The sequence below is a fragment of the Macrobrachium nipponense genome, chromosome 39 (assembly GCF_015104395.2).
Source record: "Macrobrachium nipponense isolate FS-2020 chromosome 39, ASM1510439v2, whole genome shotgun sequence".
In the NCBI taxonomy this organism is placed as follows: domain Eukaryota; kingdom Metazoa; phylum Arthropoda; class Malacostraca; order Decapoda; family Palaemonidae; genus Macrobrachium; species Macrobrachium nipponense.
In genome coordinates this window covers 7,370,538-7,394,184 of record NC_061099.1, presented here as the reverse complement: position 1 = coordinate 7,394,184, position 23,647 = coordinate 7,370,538, and the positions used below count along the sequence as shown (strand labels likewise).

Genomic DNA, 23,647 nt, shown 5'->3' with positions numbered 1-23,647 from the left:
AGGAAAAGTATATGCTCTACCATGACACTGAAATGTGCATACAGTAGTTTTTTTATTTACAACTGGCAAACTTTTCTTACCTTTACTTTTATTGATGATAATCAGAGAAGCAGTCACCATAATGTATTATTCGTGTTTTTCTATGAAAACTAAAATCCTGAAAAGGCTGCTGCACTCTCATTGTTGTTCTCAAGTACAGTACTATATTTTACATAAATGCTTCTTTCTTAATAACCAATATTGCACTTCTGTCATGCTATAAGATGGAAAAATCAGGTGGGGTTGTTACACTGTGAATGGACAGACAGCTTGGCCAGGGATCATAAAAAATATGAAATGTTTTATTTAATATTTCACCATTATCATATGCGGTGTGATACTTGCTTTTAATATTACATTTACAGCATTGAACACTTTCATGCTGATGATTTCTCCCTGGGCAAATACAGTGTATCCTTTTCCTCAGAATTCCTAAGTCTGAACTACATATTATAATTTCTATAATCGTATTACGGATGGTTCTCGGGGAATACAAGTACAGCCAATATTAATTATTTGGAACTTAGCTATGCAAATGACCCCAGATTACTCCTTTGTGATGCCAGTGTTTTATATCAGAGATTTTTAAACAGGTTTCCCAATACACTTGGGTTGATTCAAATTCAGACCTTTTATGTACAATTAGTATATACATGTAAAGTCCAGTTCAGATTATGAAAATGGTTTATTTCCAAAAAAAAGAAAAAAGAAAAGATATAGTGTACATTTAAACAAGATTATAAAGACGCCTACAGCTAATTGGCATTTTTAGAAAAGGGATTCATTCTCAATTTTTCTTTTCTGTAAGCATGAAATAAACAAGGTTACCTGGTTATCACACAGAATGGTTTCCATAAAAAGCATCAATTCTTGGTCTGCAAATGCCTGTGATTTACAAAAGCACCTGACGCAGTTTTCTAATTTTAAAAATCAAAATAATTTATTGTGAATTTTTTTGAGAAAATGGTACCCTTAGGTTAAAAAAGGCCCAGAGAATGACAAAAAAAAGAGAGAAAAGCGTCCAAAACTAAGGTATGGATAAACTGATAATTTACATCCTAGATGTTCCAGAACACTAAATCAAATATTTTACATCTTCAGTCTTGTCTGGCTCTGCTCGTTTGAAAGGCATTTAAAGCCCTCTGACCCATCCTTCCACTGGCTCTGTTATAGCGTCCTGCACTCCTGGATGCTGGTAAAGGCTGGGTCATGAGGGCTGGATGCACCTGGCGAATAGGTGTGACCCTTCCTCCACGTTGGCCTCGAGCATGGTTAACAGCCGAGATATTTGTAGGTGGAATGCGAGCTGTGGCACCCTGAAAACGATTAATATTTTAGTTACTGAGGATAGAATATGTTGGGTTGTGTAGATTTTTTTTTTTTAAGAGTCTGAGGTAGGTAATTAGAATCCATATGCAATTCAGTAGTCATTCCAGCTTATTTACAGACTGAATTATATACAAAAAAAGGTAAGTTATCTAAAACATGCACATGTGCAGACTTAAATACAGTACACACTAAAAGATATATATATACAATACATTTATGTGATGTTGCAAATTTCTATCTTTTGGATAAAAGGAACAGATGTCAGTTAAAGTATTCAGACCAGTAGTGCACCACGCAAGTCCCTCACAAAATAGTTAGTTACCCTCGCTGACTTAGTGAAGTGATGAACCAGAGAAGGAATGAGATTTGTTGTATGATCTTCTAGCCTGAGTTCTGAGACCTCCAATTCTGATAGTTTCTGCTCGATGTCGTTTATTACCTGGGAATGAGATCTTCATATCTTGATACAGGTCTTTAGACAAAAATTAACATTTTCTCTCCCTCGGAATTAGCAGGAAGGGAATATTGAGTTTAGGTCAAAGGCCAAGCACAGACCTATGGGGTCATTCAGTGCTGGAAAGGAAATTGAGAGTAGGTAAGTTTGATTGAAAAGTGTAACAGGAGGAAAACCTCGCTGTTGCACTACGAAATCATTGTTAGGAGAGGGTGGATAGCAAGAAGGAAGAAAGATAATATGAATGGAGGTACAATTAAAAGAATTAAAGGGGTTGCAGCTAGTGGGCGTCTTGGAACTAGTGCATGACGTAGGTAATTTGCTTTCTATCCATTGTAAACATAACCAATAGGACATCGGTCAGGTAAAGAATTATTATGGAAGTTAATAATGAAAGGTAATGCATCTATGTTGTTTGCACTTCATTTTAGAAGTGTTGTGGCTTTAGAAAGATACAAACAACAACGAATCGTCTATCACAAAACTCTCAAGCAATGATAAAATAGATATATTCTTATGCGAGGAGAAATAAACAGGTAATCAAATGTAATAAAAGGTTATAAACAAGGTTTTCATTCACTGGTCAACAAACCAAAGAAAAGTTTTAAAAATGAAGTTAATTAGACTGAACAAAAGGTGATGTTAATGATGTACAATGAAAGTCAACTGGAGCCATTTAAAAAACCGATTAACCTTTTCAGGGACTATGAGCTGGCTGTTCCTTCCTTCCAAGTGTCTCTCGGCCAACATTAGTTCACACGGTACCACGTGGATCATCGAAAGAGCTGTTGAAGAGAGAGAAACAGGGATATGAAAGCAATCTCAGGGTCCTTTTGGTGTGCATGATAGTTATGGTTAATTAATTCATATAAACGCAATTTGTTGGATTTCCTTCACCAACTAAAGCGTCTATAGACACTTTCACAGCACATTCCTCTGCCACACCAGGAGGCAGACTCGTCCACCAATCGGGGACATTTCCTTTCCCAAGGAGTTCACAACCCTCTACCATGTGCTCCTCTGCTTTAGGACATGTGTATTAGAATCCCAAGCCACTGCCTCTCCTTGGAGCAGCATTGACCTCGTAGTACTGCTTATTACCACAGCTGTAGCAGTAAAATTAATTTGACCTGACTATGGGACTACACACACACACACATATATATATATATATATATATATATATATATATATTATATATATATATATATATATATATATATATATACATACTCGTATACATACACAAACAAAAGAGTAGCAGTCGCCAATGCATAAATTGAGTAACAATGCATCATGGAACGGACACATCTTTCTCACCTGAGCAATGGGGTGCCGGGAAAATTACCGCTTGGGCAGCCACAGTATCTGGTGGCGCTACAACCCTGGCGAGTAAGGCTTCGTTCTTCTCCTCTAATTTCTGAGACGCTTTTGCGACGTACTGAAACAAAAAGCGACATTTCATGTCGGTGTGGCTCTAATCTTTGTCAATCTTGGACAGACTGCAAATTAAGACGTCAACGCAACATGATAATAATCAGTGTATTATACTTGAGCTCTGAATTTATTCACAGTATCATTTGAAGGTATTTCTATACTTAATAGCCTCAGATACTTGTACTATATCCAAAACAATGCAAAGGCCGTAAAATTAAAAAAAAAAAAATATATTAAACATTAAAAGTTTTTCCTTACTGTATTTGGAAAAACTTTTAATCATTGACGTTCTTTAGTGGAACTGTATCATATTGGAGTTTATTTTTTATTGTAGAATTCGCGTATCTCTAATCATACCCATGAGTTAATGACTGAAACAGCTGTTGGCAGCAGATGAATGTAATAAGATAGCAATAGTTGTTCTTTTGCTTAAACAGTTCACCATTCTGGACATAGAAATAAATGTTGTGTATTATGGTCAGAACCAGCTTTACGTTTATTTGGAAAATGATACCGCGTCACCGACCAGCTTATTGTCCCATATTTTGTCGAAGGAAAGTGAGGTGGCGCCTGTCGGTAGCAGATACGTAGGAGGTCCCATGAGAGCCGTTGCAAAGCTTGATGCGTTGACCCTCTTGATGACTTCCATTTCAACGACGGGAAGGTTGCTACCTGAATGATCGCATGAGACTAATATATTAGTGGGTGAAGCTGAGCGGGATAATCGGATTCCATTTTATAGATCTTGGAACGTAAACGATAAACTTAGAATTATACATGTGCTCGTATTTCAAGAATGATATATTTTTTTATAACGTGATGGCCTAATATTACAGATCTGAAAACATGCCCACCTTGTGTCGAAGATGTTGTTCTATATAGGTTCTGGTGAACGATCAGTCGAGATGCAATAGCACTTGGGAGCGACAATGGATCAATCATTATTTCCTGCATGTCAAGTAGCACTGCGAAATTATTAGCATTTCAGTTTTTAAATATTAGAAATAATAAAGATTTTCATGATGCAGCTGAAAGCTAAATTAACTTCTACCTTCCGCAAAAAAAAAACTACTTCCGGGGGGGATGGATGTGAGAGCCAAGAGAATATGGAAATAAAGCAGAGCAAGAGAAATGACAATATACAAATATATGAATATATATTGAATTTCATTTGGTTGTGATTGTGATTTATTTTTCAGTTTAAGTCTCATAAATACCCAAGCATTCTCGTATCAAATCTTACTACAGAATTGGCACTTTACTGAGAATTGCTGATGATATGTCTTCTGGAACTGACTGCATTTCCCCTGGTTTAAGAGCCTTGCCACGGCGTTCATTTGAGTCTAATGGTTCACTTGAGTCTAAAGCATATTGTTGCTTTAGTTGCCTGGGAAGAAGTGGCTCTTCAGACAGGCGATGAGAGCAAATACGACTGAAATTTAGTTACCACAAAATTGTAAAACCGGTAAGCGATGAGCGAGGAATCAAACTCAACTTACGGGTCAGTGGTTCTCCTTGCTCCTCCCCTGGAGATGATGGAAAGATGAGTTGAACGTGCGGCTCTGTTCCCTTGCTCTCGCTAAGCCACGACTGAAATAAGGAAACGACTGCTAATTCAGAGAGAGAGAGAGAGACAGGGTTTGGGGAGGAGGAGGGATCAAGAGTCCTCTTGTTCAGAAGCTGATGGTAGATTTCACCAATCCTGACCCTACAAGGGATCTTCGGTGTAAGATTAAAACTTGAACCCCTGTGAATAAATACATGAACACTTGACATGCAAGTTGATGAAATATCTGTGTACGAAAGTGTGTCAGAACTGAAGCGTAGTATTTCCTAACCTTGAAAAGAGCATTGAACGTGTATGGATCAGCAGTGTAGGTAGCACCCGTGACCCAAACGCCTCCAGCAGCGTCGCCTGGGGGCGTGTCATCTCCTATGTCAGGGTGTAGTACGGACGCAATTCCAACAACCTGAAAAATAATTTTTCGTCTATCAACACTTGCAAAGCGTGCCACTCCTATACTCTGTTTTTTTTTTTCCATCTGTCCATCCGCCTGTAGTGTTTTTGTATGGTAACACTGCGTCCCGGGCTTTAGATAGTTACATTCAGCTAACATTCAACGATTATAATAATATCCTATTTCGAATATTAACGGTGTAATTCGCATACAGTAAATTATCAAAACACTTTTCAGTTGCAAATGTACACCCAGATATCCTTTAATTTACCTAAAATTTACACATAGCGTAACTATCTAAAGCCCGGGACGCAGTGTTACCATACAAAAACACCACAGGCGGATGGACAGATGAAAAAAAAACAGAGTATAGTGATTTATCTTTAGGTCACTGCAATCTCCAGGAGAGAGAGATTACTGTGCAAAACGTATATAAAACAGACCAACTCACATGAACGGCCCGAAGGTATTTGGAGTGTGAGAGAGAGAGGGCGGACGTGAAAGTCTCCATCATGAGAGGGACGGGGCGCCAAGTCAGAACAAGCAACTGGAATTGAGGACAATGAGCATTAATGGATACCAATTGATAAAAGATAGAAGGTTAATATGAGTCTCACGAACGAAGAAGGGAGGGTAAGTTACATCATTTGAAGTAGTACATTAAAGACAAAAGGCTTTCCAGGCTGCAGCATCTTTGTAATTTAACCTGCGGAAATCAGTAATCCATCTACGTCAGAAGTATTGAGTTTTCTGCCTATTTGCCTTTTGCCTATCCCCTAGAAAAGTAGCCAATTCTTATTTTCCTCTCCTATCTAATTTGCTTAGGTCGCCTTTCCTAACGGCCTTTGCAAAAGGAAGAAGACGTTCGAGGATAATGTAAATTCACCAGTTAAGGGTATGCAGAAAATAAGATTATGATCTCATTGATTACCTGGAGTGGATAAGTCAGCGCAGGACTGAACCTCTCTGCCTCGGCTACGATAGCATCCAGTGCAGCACAGACCTCCATGTGGGTTTCCGTCCCCCTGGGAATTTAATAAAAAAAAATTATACGTCTTCGATTGATTCCGTTGTTTTGACATCTGGTAGGCAATACGGAATGTGCAAACTCATAATTTCAAGTAAAATTGCAAATTTGTTGGGTAGGATGACCATCTACGACTAGGCTAAGATTATGGTTTACAACTAAATATGTTATTGTACATAAATGGCAAATCTGAATGGGACATACCACCTGTTCTAAAGTAGAGCGGGTTATATATTGGTAACAAAAGCATTAGATTGATGTGATATATTTGTTTTTTTCAAGTAAAAAAAAAAAACATTAAATTTGTCTAGCGTCACTTGGGAATATTGAATGATAACATTATCTATGAACTCAGTAGACCAAACAAAAGAAAATGGTGGTCGACAAATTCATTCAGGATAAAAAACGGTGGGTATAGGAAGCTGCTCTCACTGTGTTGTCGGCGTTAATTCCTGGAACACGCGACTCAACGACGACAGCACTGAAGGCAGGTTGTTCCTGACGGAACTGAGCTTCAGGAGCCGTGCGAAGGGAGGCCCCAGCAACCCCACGCCCACGCCTGGGAGGCGAGTCGCCCCGACGACGGCGCCTGCGATGACAATCGTGTCCTCCAGTGCCTGAAAGGAAGTGGTGCCGGATTTACCCATTTTTTTCATAGGCTTATATGTTGCAGGTTTTGCATCCACTTATTCCAGATATTTTCTACTTTTACTGTCGTAAGTCCTTTTACAGAATCTTGGAGACGACACGAATAACTTTATAATAATTTCATTAAAAAATGTAGTTAGAAAAACAAGTATTTCTTGAACAACAATACCTACACTGACAAAAATTACACTACCGACTGAAGAGGTACTACAATGGATTTGAATACTTGCCTTGTTTATAATTTCAATTTCATCACTTCTTTCTTCATCTGTGTAGTCTAGTAAAATATACATCGTCGACTGAGAAGAAAAAGGTTGTCGTGTGGTAGCCATTGGTAGTGACCATCTGATTACTGCACCGCATCGACTTGACCAGCACAATTTACCCGCCAAATGTTAACTGTCAACTGACATGAGTTTGACATCACATCACTCAAGCTGTGAAACAATTTCACGAACCTGTCTTCATTAGAGGATGGTAATGTGTTATTCTAATGACTGCTGAATTTAGTAATTAAATTCTAATCATTATGCTTGTAAATGTAGGTACTACAAGAAAAACTGGACATAATCTCAATATTATAACAGTTGAGATCAGGATTCGGTGCCACGTAATCAATCGGCTATCAGCTGATCGGAAGGACTTATTTAATGTCGGTAAAACATAAGCATCGAATATATATATATATATGATATATATATATCTATATATATATATATATATATATATATATATACTATATATATATATATATAATGCATGCTTACATACATACATGTGTGTATGTAAGGGGCTAGAAGATGTACTGTAGGCCTACCGGATCGTTTTCTTGGTGAGTGCTTACTTGTACCTTTACCATGCTCTGTTAATTTCTATAGTTTAAGAAGCAATAGTTTTAGACCTCTTTTTATGAAATGTCTGTCAGTTATAAACTTTACCGGTCTTGCGTTGATATAACAAAATCAACACTTTCCACCAAATACCGATTTACCTGGCTCATTTATTTTTAATGCCACCGATATTCCCTTCAAACACGTAGATAATTATATATATAATATAACGTTATCGGTTAGTTATTGTACGTTAAGAATGTGAATGGTTTGCGTCCAGTAAGCCAGCTTTAGAGAAGTATTATATGAAAAGGTTTTCCATCAACGCAAAATGGGATTTGATGGAACAGTTCGAATATCCGTGCAGCTTACGAGAAGAAGAAAAGCCCGCGATTGGTTAAAGAATATTGTTTGAACGAATTTGGAATAAACCTCATGTGATTTATATAAACTCATCATTCATCCCATACTTTAACTGCTAACACATACGATATCAACTAACTAATATTCCTCCACGAATAAAAGTTAGCAAGACTATAATCTCTGTATTTCAGATGTGATTTTGCAGGGGAGTACATCGGCTCCAGTAAAAGAATACTATACTAACCGTAAGTCCTGCATGTCGTAAAAGGCGACTAAAAGACGGCTGCTGCCTTGCAGTCGTACTTTTTTAGTAAAAGGCTAGGCCCACCGCAAATAAATGTGGAAACTGCTGCCTCGCAGTCTTACTTTTTAGTAAAAGGCTAGGCCCACCGCTAATAAAAGTGAAAACTGCTGCCTTGTAGGTGGACTTTGTAGTCAAAGGCGAGGCCCACCGCCAATAACTGTGGTTGCTGACAGCAAGGGCATGCCGTCGTAAAAAATCTCTTTACCAAATAATAAACCATGCCTGATGTCGTAAGGAAAGGCGCATCAGGCAACCGACCCTTAGTGTAGGGATAACGGTGGGGAAGAAGACATTGGCTCCAGTAGAGAAGAAGGCTATGTCAAATTTCTGTCACCATTGTGTTACTATGTCAGGTATACTCAAACACATTTTCACTAAAGCGCCGGCGGATCCATCAGACGTGGAACCTCTATTTTTCTGTCGCACGTATTATGTAGACGAAAAATATCTCGTTTGACAGTTTCCATATAAATACACGGTTCCATTTTCAGCGACTAAGCTACAAAAAAAGTCGTTCTGCTTGAAGAACGTATGTGACCAGCAAGCACACAGTTTATTGCGTTTTTCTTTTTCCCATAATCATGAGGGGATGAACAGTTTATATGAAAAATACTTTGGCTACTGTTAGTCGCCACCAACCCCCACCCCCCTGGGGAAATCGGGAATAATGTCCAAACTTGATAATCTATGTCAACCTCGGCTATTGTTCACTCTATACACCATTTCACCTCTATGAAACCACCTGTTTACAGAATCGTACGTCTGGCAGGGGGAAAGGGGAAGACCGGCTGCTGCTTTTGCTCATCCATAATACACACCATTTAACAGTGCAACTGAGGGCCTGGCAGTAGTTGTACGCACCCCTCGCCAAGCAGTCGATGACCTGCAAAATCAATAGTGCCGAGCTTGTTTTACCTTTCGAAAGCATGAAGAGACATTTGTGAAAGCACCGTCATTTATTCCGCCACGTCAAACGTAGTGAAATTGCGGCTACGTTAACGAAAGGGATGAAGATCAACGAACCTCCTTCAGCTAAGGTAGCAAGTGACATTTCTCTACGGTCAACTCCAACGCCTCCTCGTCTTGTCTTGGCTCATCTCGCCTCGTTCAGACCAAAGGTTAGTTCGGTTTCCTATTTTACTGGTCTTAAATTAATCCAAGTGTTGTCTAAGTTAATGTTTCGCCAAGAATTTGGAACACATAGGGAGGTCAGTAAACGCAATTGTAAATGTCATTTGGTTTTTGTGTTGATTTGCTGTCATTTACCCATGTACAGTATTGTGGTTTACTCGTAAAATTAAATATGGTTTCTTGGTAGAATAAATAATGATTAAACGACATTTTAGGATCAAAACAGCCCAGCCTAGGCCACATGCAAAGCTCAAGTATAACTGATAGGCAATGGCTATCCCTAGGATGGGTTGTGGAATACAATAGCTATCTCCTTTCGAAGTAGGCTAATTATTTTTTCCAAAGTTAGAAATTAAGGTCATATTTTAAGATTAAACAGAGATTAATGAAAGTCTGGCTCTACGCAGTGCTCACATACCTCCATGACGCTTTCAAAATTTTTACTTACAACTCAGAATGGTATTTCTACAGAAGCAGTCCGCACGGACTGCAAGGAACGTAACCGCGGATACGACATCCACTAGGGATTGGGGGCCGTCCAATGTATTTCGCCGTGTTTAGTACTGGCCCCTGAGGGGTTAATTACAGTCATCCGAATAAATATTATTTAAAATTCTTGTTCAGTAGGTAAAACTGCATAGAAAAACCGCAACTGCCATAGTCTAGGCCGCCGCGGATAAGTACCCTAGATCTACCCTCTGAATATTTAGAAGATTGATGCCATCTCGACGTTTGCGGAATCGCTTGTGTCGATAAACTTTCCATTCCATGTGCTAAATCCGCTAGGGCACTTTCTTCTAAAAAATCATGAACAATGACTTCCACCCACAACTTAACCAAGGAAACTACAATTTTTTGGTAGTAGAAGAAGAAGCGTGCACTAGATAATTATTTAAATATATAGTTGAATGGCAGTATAAGGTCATGAATTGTATAGATTTTTTACATATTCAGGATTACTTATTAATTTGAAAATATTCGTTGTTGAAAAAGTAACTAGATTCCTTACTCAAATATCAACAGTTTTGCTGTGAACAGCACCTACGGCGTTCTTCACGCTCTTCTAATGTTTATCAGTGTTGCCAATTGGTATGTAGCCCTATTTACCCTCCAAACTGGGTATAAGACTTACACAAAACCAGGGAAATAAGTGAAATTAGCGTATCCATTTGCAGTATACACATATAAGAGCAATTTTATCATTATTGCATTACTATGACAACTAGAATTCATGGAAACAGTTTGCAAATGCATCGGCGTATGTGTGAAGCTCCACTAGATTGGCATTTACCCTATGTTCCTCAGAGAATACAAACCATCATTCATTTGGCTATAGCTTTCAGTGCTATTGGTTTAGTTATTGAAGCTTGGTATCTTATTATATAGTTAACTAGTGTCAGGTAGGTGAGGGGTGGAGTACCACCCACTCTCATTTTCCTCAGCTGTGGTAGAAGAAGGACCTCCTCTCTCCTGGTCATTTTGCCGTCTGCTCATATCTACCTTAGAAATATCTGTAATTTTTTGGGATTAATGTGGTTGTAAAAAAAGGGATAATAGACATGAATTATATAAACATTTTGAAGTAACAAAGTAAAGTTAAACTAAATAATGAGTAAAGCAAACAATTAAGGGAATAAAGCTTTGCACCTCATAAACTGTGTACTCGTGTGCTGCCCGCAACTGTGTTTGTGGAGTGAGCGCTCAGGAACCAGGAACTGCAATGTTGAATTAAGACCAAAACGTGTATAATTACAATCAAATAAGCACTGTGGAGTTTCAGTTGTGATGGCAGTAAGGATAAAACCACCAATTACAAGGTAAAAATGAATTTCAGTTCAAACCATGACCCTGGGAATAAGAAGTTTTATACTACTTAAAGTAATATAGGCAACAAAATGTTGTTTTATTGTACTACAACTGCATCTTGAGTTCAAATAAGTGCTGGGAAAGATGGTGGCTCCGCTGTGCTTACGAACGGCACCTCACGTGGTTGCCGCCATATTGGATTTCAAAACTGCCTGGAAAACATATTTTACAAAGACATCACGTGCTTATTTTAGTTCGTATGGCGCTTTCATATACAGTGGTACCTCGACATACGAAATTAATCCGTTCTGAGGCGGCCTTCATAACCTGAGCTTTTCTTATCTTGAACCGCATTTTACATGTAAATTGCCTAATTCGTTCCAAACCCTACAAAAACACCCCAGTAAATTTTATAATAAAGTTAAATTGACCAATAAACGATGAAATACAACAATTTGGACCTTTCAATACCTAACTTAATACGTACTACTAACATGTACTACATAGTACCTGTAAATAAAGTGTATTAGTGTACATGGTATACAAGAAATGCTGTACGTACATATGTACATGTAGTAACATGTGGAACCTTACCTTTCGAGTGAGGCTATCTCTGAAAGTGGCGACAGAGGACAAACGGCAGAAAACTTGTTAGTACATACACTTAACTTTATGAAACACATTAAAAAATGTCAGGAAACATAGACTAAAATTTACAAAAAACTGAAAAGTAAATTTTTTTTTTTTTTTTTTACTTTTTTATACTTTACGTTTTTTTTTTTTTTTTTTTTTTTTTATTTTTTTTTTTTTTTTTTTTTTTTTTTATACAAAATTTCAATTTCTTCACCACTTTCAACTTCTGTTTTTTCATAGTATCAATTGGATCTTCCTTTTTGCTTACTCCTACTAAAGGCCTCTTTAAAATATAATATCCAAGGAAGATTGTTTCTGCCTACTTTTCACAATGTTCCTGAAACGACTCAGGCAAACGTCATCGAACTGCGCAAGCATACGACCTGTGTAAGCCTTTTCTGGGTGTCTATTTTTTCTACAAATGATTGCATCTTATGAAAAGCAGCTAGAGCATCCTTAATTTCTGCCGTTGTCATAGGGTCGTCCTCCTCCTCCTCGCTGCTGCTAGAGAACTCTTCTTGAATGACGTTATGTTGCATGGCCTCCAACTCCTTCAGGTCATCCGTCGTAAGCTCCTCTTGGTGCTCTTCGAGAAGTCCCCATGGACTTGCCAAGTGCAACGATCTCGTCAAGATCTGGTTGCGAAACAGTTTCAGGATCGTCAACTGTTTCTGAATCTGCACCAGCTTTGCCCACGTTGAATCTCTCGAAGTTTCGGGCGGATATGGCATCAGGCCAGAGTTTCCTCCACAAAGAATTCAAGGTTCGCCTCAAAACCTCCTGTCAAGCTTGATCGATGAGTCAGATGCATATCACAACATCGAAATGCTCCTTCCAAGATTCACGCAAATTGAGGTTTGTGGTATTGGTGATGTCAAAACATCTCTTGAAAAGATGTATTGTATACAGCTTCTTGAAGTTTGATATCACTTGCTGGTCCATGGGCTGGAGTAGAGGGTTGGTGTTAGGCGGAAGATAAAGAACCTTGATAAAAGAATGCTCCGCTAGGATATCTTCGTCAAGGCCAGGAGGGTGAGCAGGGGCATTATCCAACAACAGCAGACATTTCAGTGGGAGGCGCTTCTCTTCCAAGAATTTCTTCACTGTTGGGCCGAAACGCATATTTACCAACTCGGTGAGCAAAAGTCTCTTTACCCAGGCTTTTGCATTAGCCCTCCACATCACTGGAAGCTTCTCCTTTAGCACTTTGTGGGCCTTGAAGGCTCGAGGATTCTCAGAATGATACACAAGTAGGGGCTTCACCTTGCAATCCCCACTGGCGTTCGAACAAAGTGCAAGCATAAGCCTGTCTTTCATAGGCTTATGCCCGGGTAGCTTCTTCTCTTCCTCTGTGATGTGCGTCCAACGAGGCATTTTTTTCCAAAAAAGTCCAGTCATCACAGTTGAAGACTTGCTGAGAACTGTAGCCTTCGTTGATCGTCATCTCATCAAACGTCTTAATAAAGGCTTCGGCCGCTTTCGTGTCCGAGCTGGCTGCCGCACCACCGAATGGATGCCAGTCCGTTTCCGGAATTTTTCAAACCACCCATGAAAAGCCTTGAAGTCTGAGGTTGGCATCGATGTCCCTTCTCCTCCGTCGTCTTCGGCCTGGGCAATCAAATCGCCGAAAATAGCGCTGGCCTTGTGGGAGATTACCATCTCGGTTATCGTATCGCCAGCGATTTCTTTGTATTTTATCCAGACAAGAAGCAGCCTCTCCATCTCGTCGCGCACATGGCTCCTCTTGCTAGACAAAATAGTCATGCCCTTGGAAGGTTTAGCTGCTTTGATGGCTTCCTTCTGCTTAAGGATGGTGCCTATCGTCGACGGATTTTGGCCTCATTCCTTAGCAATCACACTCAACCGCATGCCAGCTTCATATTTTTTAATGATCTCCATCTTTGTCTGCATAGAAAGCATCCTCTTCTTTCCGTGAACTTCAGCAACTTTCTTGGGACCCATGACTACGTATATACTGTATGTAATTAAGTTATGTAGTATACGTGTGTACTAAAGTTCTCACACTACACGATAAAGTAGTACTATACAACGAAATCACTAACGAATTTACGTTAATAAACTAAATCGTATAGAACAAACTAATTTCGCGTGCGTACACAAACAATGCTGCTTTGGAGTGACCGAAGAACGCTGCTACGTAGATGCACAATGGGAGAGATGCTGACCAATAGGAGAGCAGGATCTTAAGGCGGTGACTAGCATCAGGAACCAATGGGAGAGCGGGAGGATAGTGGCGAGTCTACTCAGTTGGCGGCACACGAGTTTTAAAATTGTTATCGGTGGTCCGGGCGAATCTCGGGACTTTACAGCAAAAACCTTTCGTGAACTATTTTTGTATGTAGAGCCAAAAAAATCTTCATATTTGCTTTTGTAACTTGAATTTTTCGTAAGTTGAGACTTTCGTATGTCGAGGTACCACTGTATCCCATTATGTTGACGAAACGTCGATCTTTTGAATGGTATGCTTAAAGATGTAATTGTATTCTTGTTTCACCAATTAAATATCGAGTGAGTAAGGTTGATCCATGCGATGACGATGGATCCACTGCGGTGTTGCCCCCTAGGTAGTAGGTTCTAGGTAGTACACTTCAGTGGTTTTGTTCGTTGAAGGCGAGATTACTATTTAATTTCTCTCCTAATATAATATTCCTATATCCTATTACATGAAAAATTTTGAATGGTAAAAACAAATATATCAGCTCATATAATAGTATAGAAACAATGCAAAATATTTCACATGAGTTTCTACGCGTGATATACTTATTTTGATATGGTAAACCTGTTTTTCAAAGCCACAACAGAAATCTGTTGCTTTGGTTGGATGCTACCCTATTTTCTGTTGGAATTGGTCAGCTGTTGATTAGGCAATAGGCTGTTCCTAACAAATTTGTGGTTCATATAAAACAGTATCTAGGGTAAATGACTGAGGGGCAATATAGTGGCCAACGATCCTGGAATGAGGCCATCTTCGCGAAAAAGTAACTTGAATTCGCTGCCATGAGCATCAGTCAAGAGTTGTGACCTCTCCAGGCTGCACACCAACACTTCTACGCTCCTCTCGAAGTAAGTGTTTTCTCCTAAATTAAGAAATAATGGCATAGTTCAAGCGCTTTTCAGGGTGTGTTAGCATTCAAAGAGAGGTGGTTGCTATGTCGGTGCTCAGTCATTTACCTTATGTTCCTCAGAGAATACAAACCATCACTCATTTGGCTATAGCTTTCAGTGCTATTGGTTTAGGTATTGAAGCTTGGTATCTTATTGTATAGTTAACTAGTGTCAGGTAGGTGAGGGTTGGAGTACTACCCACTCTCACTTTATCAGCCCTCTCATTTTCCTCGGCTGTGGTAGAAGAAAGACCTCCTCTCTCCTGGTCATTTCCTAACTGTGGCCATTGAAGTTTATACAACTTGGTTGATCCTTTTGTTTTTGACTGGCTCTGACATCAGTAAGGATGACAATTGCAAGTTCCCTCTGTGGAAAGAGTGAACAGCAACAGCATCCCAGGTATGATAGTGTGTATGGACCATGTCACCCTTGAATGTTGATCCTTATTAATTTTTTCCTCCAACTTTAATGTTCAAGTTTATATTCTCAAATGAACTGAGTGCATTTTTCAGAATATTCAAACTCAGTTTTTTAGCATAATCTCACCTCTTACAAACCCTGCACTTGTCCATGTGTCCAAACAAAAAGTGAACAGGTAGCATAGTACTTCCACCTATTACCTACTTGATTTAAAAAAGCCCATCTTGTTACCAAGCTTCAATTTCTGAACTAGCATGTTCTTAAAGTTAAATCCATATAAAACACTTATGGTTTATATATTCAAGAAAAATGTAATTGATCATAAAAAATTGCATTGTTTCTACTGAAGAAGACCATGTCTTTTATCTAGCTTTTTCATCAAGGCATGTCATATGCCAGTTAGAGGATAGGTGGTCCTTGAGGATGAAAGGAACGAGGAAAATGTTACGAGAGGAAAGACGTCAATCATTGTAACCTTCCCTTGGCTTTGTTTACTTAGGCCAAAGCTACAAAATCTCTTAGGCAGTAAATGCTTGTCAGTGCCTGGAAAAATCTTCTCAATGAATCTACTAACTTTTGCGTGAATTTTTCGCTTTCTGGTGGCAGTGACTAGGAGGCCATGATAATTGCTAGGTTGAACAAGGACAAGGAGACCAAGGCACCAGATGCCTAAAAGGATGAAGATGTCAAGGCTGAGCCCAAACCTTTATACCAAATATTGGTCAACATCTGGAAAAAGCTTCTGGACAGGTTTGCTAACTTTCAGGTGATTTTTACAGATGTTATGTGATTTAGTGAGTGAGCCCTTCAGTGTTACAACTGATCAAAATGGATTACTGTACTAACAACACATGCAGATTTGTGGAAGTGAAAGCTCAGTAAAGTTGGAAGTGACAGAATTCTTCAGAATCCTATTGTGTCAAAAGGCATTGGAGGTGATGTTGATGTTGATGCTTTTCTTTAGACCTGACAGTTAAACGGTATCTTTCAAAGTGTCAAGGAAAGACAAGCTTTCAACCAGTGCAGAGTGCTCCTCTTATTTGTTATCAGATTGGCACCCCTGTCTCGTTACGGTGGAATAAATATGTGGCTGTCTAATAATGTACTATTGTAAAGTAATGGTTTGTATGCTTACGGAATGCCTGTGAAACATTTTGGGTATTTACACAATTTTTTCTTTGGGAAAAGTTTAGTTTTTAAGGGACTGCCAGTTATAATGTACTGATCAAATTCTGTGTATGAGAGTAGGATGTAAAATACAGAGTAATTACAAAATTGTAAATTACCAACTTGTATGTTGAAATTAAATAACTTTTATGTTATGTATTAATTTTATTTTAAACTAACTGTACCTGGCCACGCATTGCTGTGGTTCAGTCTGGTTAAATGGAAAAGAAAGAAAAGAGAAAGCTCCTTTCTCTTACTCCCTCTTTCGCTCTCCAACCATCACTGTCTCTTAACATCTTTCTTCATGCTAATACCAACTCTCTCTCTCTCTCTCTCTCTCTCTCTCTCTCTCTCTCTCTCTCTCTCTCTCTCTCTCTCTCTCTCTTTCTTTCTTCTCCCTAACACCCTGTCTACTCTCTCTCGCTTCCTCTCCCTCTCATTCTCTCTGTCAACCCCCTTCTCAAACTCCACCCTCTTTGATGTCATTGATGTTTACCCTATAGTATTCTTTTCCAAATGATAAGTCATATGCAGAAGTTATGTAAGATAAATTCATAAAATAACTAAGTCTACAGGCATAACCAGCCCCATTTCACGGGCAGAACCAGAAAGCAGAAAGTTCCGTTTCAGGGAATCCCTTCTCATCCGCACCCCCTTTGGAGGGGGTGGAGGTAGGATGAAACCCCATAATAAAAACACGCTTATATTCAAATGCAATGCTAGTGTCAAAATTTCAAAGCAATTGGTGAAGAACTTCCAGAGATTTAAGATTTTGAAAAAACTTGACATTTACATTTTTATTGACTATATAGATTTTAAATATATTGAAACAATAATTAAGTATCTCCTTTTCTATATGTACTGTCTTAGTGAAACTACTGATATTGCCTTCTTTACACTTTTGCTTTTTAGTGCTTTTTCAGTGCAAAATCTAGTTAGCTTTAGTTTGTAGCACATTGTAAGGTTAAGACATTCTCTCTCTCTCTCTCTCTCTCTCTCTCTCTCTCTCTCTCTCTCTCTCTCTCTCTCTCTCTCTCTCTCTCTCTCTCTCTCTCTCTCTCTCATTGCTTCATACTAAATTGTCAGATTTGTGATTGTCTCTAGTGATTTTCCTGCCATGTTCCTTGAGTGCAAATCTGTATTACAGTATAGTATATGTAATGTAATAAAAGTTCTTTGCATTGCCCTTTGGTCCCCAACTGCATTGCTTCCTGCTTGCAACTTCCACTTTACATAGCTGCTGTTTTCACTTTTCTTCCTAAGGAGGAAGAAATCCTTGAGGCGAGCTATGTGAGCGTCTATACGTATGATTTAAGCCTATTAAACTGCTCAATGCACAGTGTGAACTGGTGTAGAGCATTTAGTATAATGATTTGTGCTTACAGCTGGAGTCATAAATGTAAAACAATGGCAATAATCCATAGTGATTATTGAGACCATTATTTTCATTTTCAGATTCCTATTGACTGAGAGGTGCAAAATTCATCTCGTCTTTCTGCTAGTCATGGACAGCCAGCAACCCTAAATATTTCCAAAGGTAACTTGAAGCAAAAGAGATAAACTTTCCAAATATCATAATCCCTGACAAGTACTATTTTGTGCCTCTTAAGTTACCAAGTTAGATTATAATTGGTACTACAAGATCTTACTAGTTAAATGTGCTGAAATATGAAGGAAACTACATTATTCATGTGTTTTCTTTCTCTTGATAATTGAAGAGTATAGAGAGAAGTATATTCAGCTTGTAAAACCAATGTATGTATCTTGATTCTCTTTTCAATAAAAATTGTAGTACTTAAATGGAAATGCTTTTCTTAATGTTGTAATGGATACATAACTATAAAAAAATGTAATTTTGTTAGTACATGAATACCAAGGGTGTAGTATGTGAGGCTTGTGGATTAATTTTTTAAAAATAGGATAGTATATAAGAATTATTTCAGATGGTGTTCCAGTCAGAGATATTTACAAATTATTTTTGATAATCCTTGTCATTGTATTTTAGGTAATAGTGTAGAAATGCCAGAGAATTATAAACCATCTGTAGAGGAGTGCTAAACCTTTCTTTGACACATACTTTTTTTTTCTTTTACTTTTCAGTTACTTTAAATTCTAAAACGAGACAAGGTCGTGCAGTCAGAAAACTGTTGACGAAACCAGTTTGGCCCTCTGGGAAGTTTTGCGGAGTGTTTTTACTTATTCTTCATTATGGAAGAAAGTAATTCTTTTGACAACTCTGAGGGTACCAATGCGGACAGTGAAGACCCCTTCTTCCCAGAACCAAAGGCACGGCAATTTCCTTGTGATATTTGTGGTAAGACATTTTCACACAAGGGAACTCGTAATAGGCATGTTGCAGGCCATACGAGAGTGAAGCCCTTCCCTTGCAATTTGTGTACAAAGTCTTTTCTTGAAGAGGCACAACTTGAGAAACATACCAAACAACACACAAATATTTGGGCCTTCTCATGTGATTTATGTGGGAAGGGCTTCACTCGTAGAGGTCACCTGGAGATACACACAAGACAACATACAGGTGAACGACCATATTGTTGCAGTATTTGTGGTAAGAATTTTACTGAAAAGGGAAATCTCAAGATACATATGCGAAAACATACAGGCGAACGCCCGTATACTTGTGAAATGTGCAATAGAGATTTTACTCAAAAAGGAAGCCTCTCTAAACATATGAAGTGTCACACGAGGGATCCAGCATATTTCTGTGAGCCATGTGGTTTGTCTTTTGCAGAGCGAGGTCTGTATCATTCACATATGTCACAACATGCTATAACCTGCAAAGTTTGTGGTAAGATTTTCAGTGAAAAGGGGAATCTTCGGAGGCACATGAGAAACCACTCGGGAGAGCGACCGTATGTTTGTAAACTTTGTGGTAAATCCTTTGTACAAAAAGAACATCTCAATAAGCATACAAGACATCACACAGGTGAGCAGCCATTTCTTTGTGCCTTATGTGGTAAAACCTTTGCTCAAAAAGAACACCTTAATAGACATATGAAGCAACATACAGGCGAGCGACCATTTATTTGTGAAGTGTGTGGGAAAGACTTCGGTGAAAAGAGAAATCTCAAAGTACATATGAAGCAGCATACAGGTAAACTCCTCTACACTTGTGATTTTTGTGGTACAGGTTTTAATAAGAAAAGACTTTTTGATATGCATGTAGCAGAGCATTCTGATATGCAGTTAATGCCTCTCTCAGAAGAGGAGAATGGAGTCAATTGGGAGGTGAGTACGAAGGCGCATGGGAGTGGAACATCCTTCAAGCTTGAGGATGCAGAAAAGAGACTTGGCAAAAGTGACAGTGCTGGTAAGAAAGAACCTGGGAGTAGAACACCAAGTAGTCGTGAAAGTGCGGACAAGAGTTTTGATGAAGATGACAGTAGTGTGGAAGGAATGGAAATTCACTGTGATCCAAATACACTGTTAAATGAAAACAGTGAAGAAAAGAGTCGTGAGAGCCAGAATCTTTCTCAGGTGAAGATTGAGCCAGATGATTTTATATACATAAAAGAAGAAAATGAAGATACAATGTCATCAGATTCCCAGGAAGATATGTATTTATAACACAAATTTAAAAATGTTAGTGATCTTGGTTTTATCCTAATTTAAAAATTGTATTGTTGCTTGTTAATGAGACTATTACTATAGTCTTTTGATACTGTATTCAGGCACAAAGGAGGAACATTCATTCAGGTTGGTGGTTGAAAGCTCTTACATTCAGATATTGTGAATGTAGTGTGTTCGGTAATTTTTATATGCTAATAATAATCATACTATAAACATGAAACTGTTTAGAGGAGGAGCTGGCTGGTTTGCCCTAGGGATGAGTTGCAATTGAGTTCTTGCAGAAGGATCCTAAGACTACTAATTGGCTCAATCTGATTGATTTTGGATGTTGCATGCCCCCATTGAATGCTGCAGTGTTTATTATTGTACTTGTAAACATACTGTCCTAGTAAACCATTATCTACCAGATACTGTTAGAACATGCTTCAAGGAAGTTGGGCTGGGTATATTGTTTATAAGAGTTAATTAACCCTCTTACGCCAATTGGACGTATTAAACGTCGAGATAAATTGTCTCCCGGGTGCCGATTGGACGTATTAAACGTCGACATAAAAAAGTTTTTTTTTAAATTTGCGGAAAAATACTTATAGGCCTACCAGCCGAAAACATTTGAATTAAGCGCCTTGGGGGATGCTGGGAGCTCACGGATCAAGGCGTTGTTTTGTTTACAATCGTTACACAGGCGCGCAAGCGCGAATGTCTTTCTTATCGCACTAAAAAGTATCAGTGACACATCTCAGAAATTATTTCGTCACTTTTACATAATTTTTGCACCATTTTAAATTTGCTGTACAATACAACAAAAAAATACTCATGGTTGTAGCTTTTATCAGTTTTGAAATATTTTCATATAAATAACGATAAGTGCCAAAATTTCAACCTTCGGTCAACTTTGACTCTACCGAAATGGTCGAAAAACGCAATTGTAAGCTAAAACTCTTATATTCTAGTAATATTCAATCATTTACCTTCATTTGGCAACACATTGGACGTCTCTAGCACAATATTTCGATTTATGGTGAATTTATGAAAAAAAAACATATTCCTTACATCCGCGCGGTAACTCTTCCGATAAATTTTTTTGTGCGATTGTCGTAATGTTTGCACCATTTTAAATTTGCCTTTACATAAAGTTTTATAAATGGAAATGTGCGCAATTTAATCCACAATACATCTAAAAACAACCCATGGTTGTAGCTTTTATCAGTTTTGAAATATTTTCATATAAATAACGATAAGTGCCAAAATTTCAACCTTCGGTCAACTTTGACTCTACCGAAATGGTCGAAAAACGCAATTGTAAGCTAAAACTCTTATATTCTAGTAATATTCAATCATTTACCTTCATTTTGCAACAAATTGGAAGTCTCTAGCACAATATTTCTATTTATGGTAAATTTATGAAAAAAAAAACATTTTCCTTACGTCTGCGCGGTAACTCTTCCGAAAAAAATCAGAAATTTTTTTGTGCGATTGTCGTAATGTTTGCACCATTTTAAATTAGCCGTTGCATAAAGTTTTATATATGAAAATGTGTGCAATTTCATGTAAAATACAACTAAAAATTATTGAAGGTTGTAGCTTTTCTCATTTTCGAAATATTTGCATATAAATCACGATAAATAGAAAAAAAAATCACGTTCGGTCAACATTGACTCTACCGAAATAGTTGAAAAACGCAATTGTAAGCTAAAAATCTTACAGTCTAGTAATATTTAGTCATTTATCTTCATTTTGAAACAAATTTGAAGTCTCTAGCACAATATTTAGATCTATGGTAAATTTTTAAAAAAACTTTCCTTCCTTCCGCGCGCGGATTCTCCGCCGCAAATCTCCGAAATGCGTACGTCGCATTATCGTTATATTTGCTCCATTTCATATTAGGCGTTTCATAGAGTTTTATATATGAAAATGTGCGCAATTTCATGTAGAATACAACAAAAAATAATTGAAGGTTGTGCTTTTCTCATTTTCGAAATATTTGCATATAAAAAAAAATATATAAAAAATTCGACATTCGGTCAACTTTAACTCATCCGAAATGGTCGAAAACTGCAGTTGTAAGCTAAAACTCTTACAGTATAGTAATATTCAATCATTTATCTTCATTTTGAAACAAATTGGAAGTCTCTAGAACAATATTTAGATTTATGGCAAATTTTTGAAAAAAAAAGTTTTTTACGTCCGCGCATTACGAATTCATGCATCATTTTGTGATAATATTTTCTCTGTGTTGCTTTGATCGCAATTTAGTGTACAATTCAACAACAAAAAATTAACTCGTTAGCTTTAACCGTTTTGCTCGCTGCACGATTCGAATACAATTATATATAAAATTTTGTTTTCGCGCTATCATATATCGCATTATTTATATATGATAATGATTTATTTTTCATTTCTGATGGTTGCATACTAAACTTCAGGCAATGACAAAAAAAGGAGCTAAAAATGAACTCTTAATCTTGAAAACTAAGCGCGCTGTGATTTTTTTGAAAAAAATATTTTTTCCACTTCGGCGCTCACTCCGAGACCGCCTCGGCATACGGGAGACGATTTTTATTATACCCCTTCGGCGTAAGAGGGTTAAAACCCTTTTTGCCTAAAACCTAGCTGCGCCTGGAAAATATCCTATTGTTAAGAATTTGTCATTTCATGGGATCTTGAAGTAGCATAAACATATGGCCCTAAGAAATGGAAGGATATCTTCTGCTTGACTGATGATTTTCTTGAGTGTGTTGTTTTTGGAAAGAATTTCATGCATCTCCTCTGGATACATACAATACATACTTGTAATACAAGGATCTTTATGTTTATGGTTTTCACATGTGAACTGCTTAAAGAGTAAGAGTTCTTGGTGGCCAGCTTAGGCTGAACTGTTGTTCTTCCCATTAGTCAAGTCAATGCTGCTGTCAAGTTGAATCTGTGTAGATAGTGTGAAAGGTTCTTTAGCCTAGCCAATTCAGTAGCATTCATGAAGTAAAGATTACTTGCTCAGGTGATTAACTTCTTGGATGTGTGCTATTGCAAAGGCGTAGAATCTTTGATGGGTCTTATTTCGTAGAATAACTGAAAGCAGTATTATTAAAGGGCAGTTATCAAGAGTTTTTTTTATAGTGATTCTGTCATTTTATTGTAAAATCTATGATACACTATTTTTTCAAATCATACAACGTAAACAGTGTTGGTTCCATGTTTCATATCAAAATCCTACATTTTCCCTTTCCATACTTTTGTTATATTGGGGCTTCTCAACCCTGTCAGTATGGGCCTTTATTCCTGCTATCATTTCATGATTGAACTCTTTCTCCTTGAACATTCCTAAGGATAGCAAGCTGTGGCCAAGTAATGGTGATTACCAACTTAAGAGCAAAGTTAGCAATTTGGACA

At 37.9% G+C, this 23,647-nt stretch overlaps 2 protein-coding genes across 5 annotated transcripts in view; one reads left to right on the top strand and one right to left on the bottom strand.

Annotated features, from left to right (window-relative positions):
* Positions 1 to 292: 292 nt before the first annotated feature.
* Positions 293 to 7,310, bottom strand: LOC135210093 (uncharacterized). 2 transcript variants are annotated; one of them, XM_064242894.1, is made up of 12 exons: positions 7,123 to 7,309; positions 6,677 to 6,861; positions 6,149 to 6,242; positions 5,669 to 5,764; positions 5,098 to 5,229; positions 4,759 to 4,849; positions 4,114 to 4,224; positions 3,786 to 3,931; positions 3,143 to 3,263; positions 2,516 to 2,607; positions 1,691 to 1,807; positions 301 to 1,355 (listed from the first exon to the last, which is right to left on the bottom strand). In XM_064242894.1, the coding sequence occupies exons 1-12, from the start codon at positions 7,222 to 7,224 to the stop codon at positions 1,137 to 1,139; spliced, it is 1,506 nt and encodes a 501-aa protein (XP_064098964.1). In that variant the 5' UTR covers positions 7,225 to 7,309; the 3' UTR covers positions 301 to 1,136. The 2 variants fall into 2 exon arrangements, with proteins under 2 accessions (XP_064098965.1, XP_064098964.1); XM_064242895.1 differs by lacking the exon at positions 1,691 to 1,807 and having other exon boundaries at positions 293 to 1,355; positions 7,123 to 7,310.
* Positions 7,311 to 8,682: 1,372 nt separating this feature from the next.
* Positions 8,683 to 23,647, top strand: part of LOC135210090 (zinc finger protein OZF-like) — a 57,543-nt gene continuing 42,578 nt past the window's right edge. The window contains exons 1-3 of one of the 3 annotated variants that reach the window (XM_064242887.1): positions 9,063 to 9,507; positions 18,128 to 18,209; positions 18,773 to 23,641. In XM_064242887.1, the coding sequence (XP_064098957.1) occupies positions 18,881 to 20,257 (1,377 nt within the window). In that variant the 5' untranslated portion in view covers positions 9,063 to 9,507; positions 18,128 to 18,209; positions 18,773 to 18,880 and the 3' untranslated portion in view covers positions 20,258 to 23,641. Of the gene's footprint in view, positions 9,508 to 18,127; positions 18,210 to 18,772; positions 23,642 to 23,647 lie in introns of those variants that run through there. The other 2 variants (XM_064242888.1, XR_010313451.1) reach the window with 2 other exon arrangements.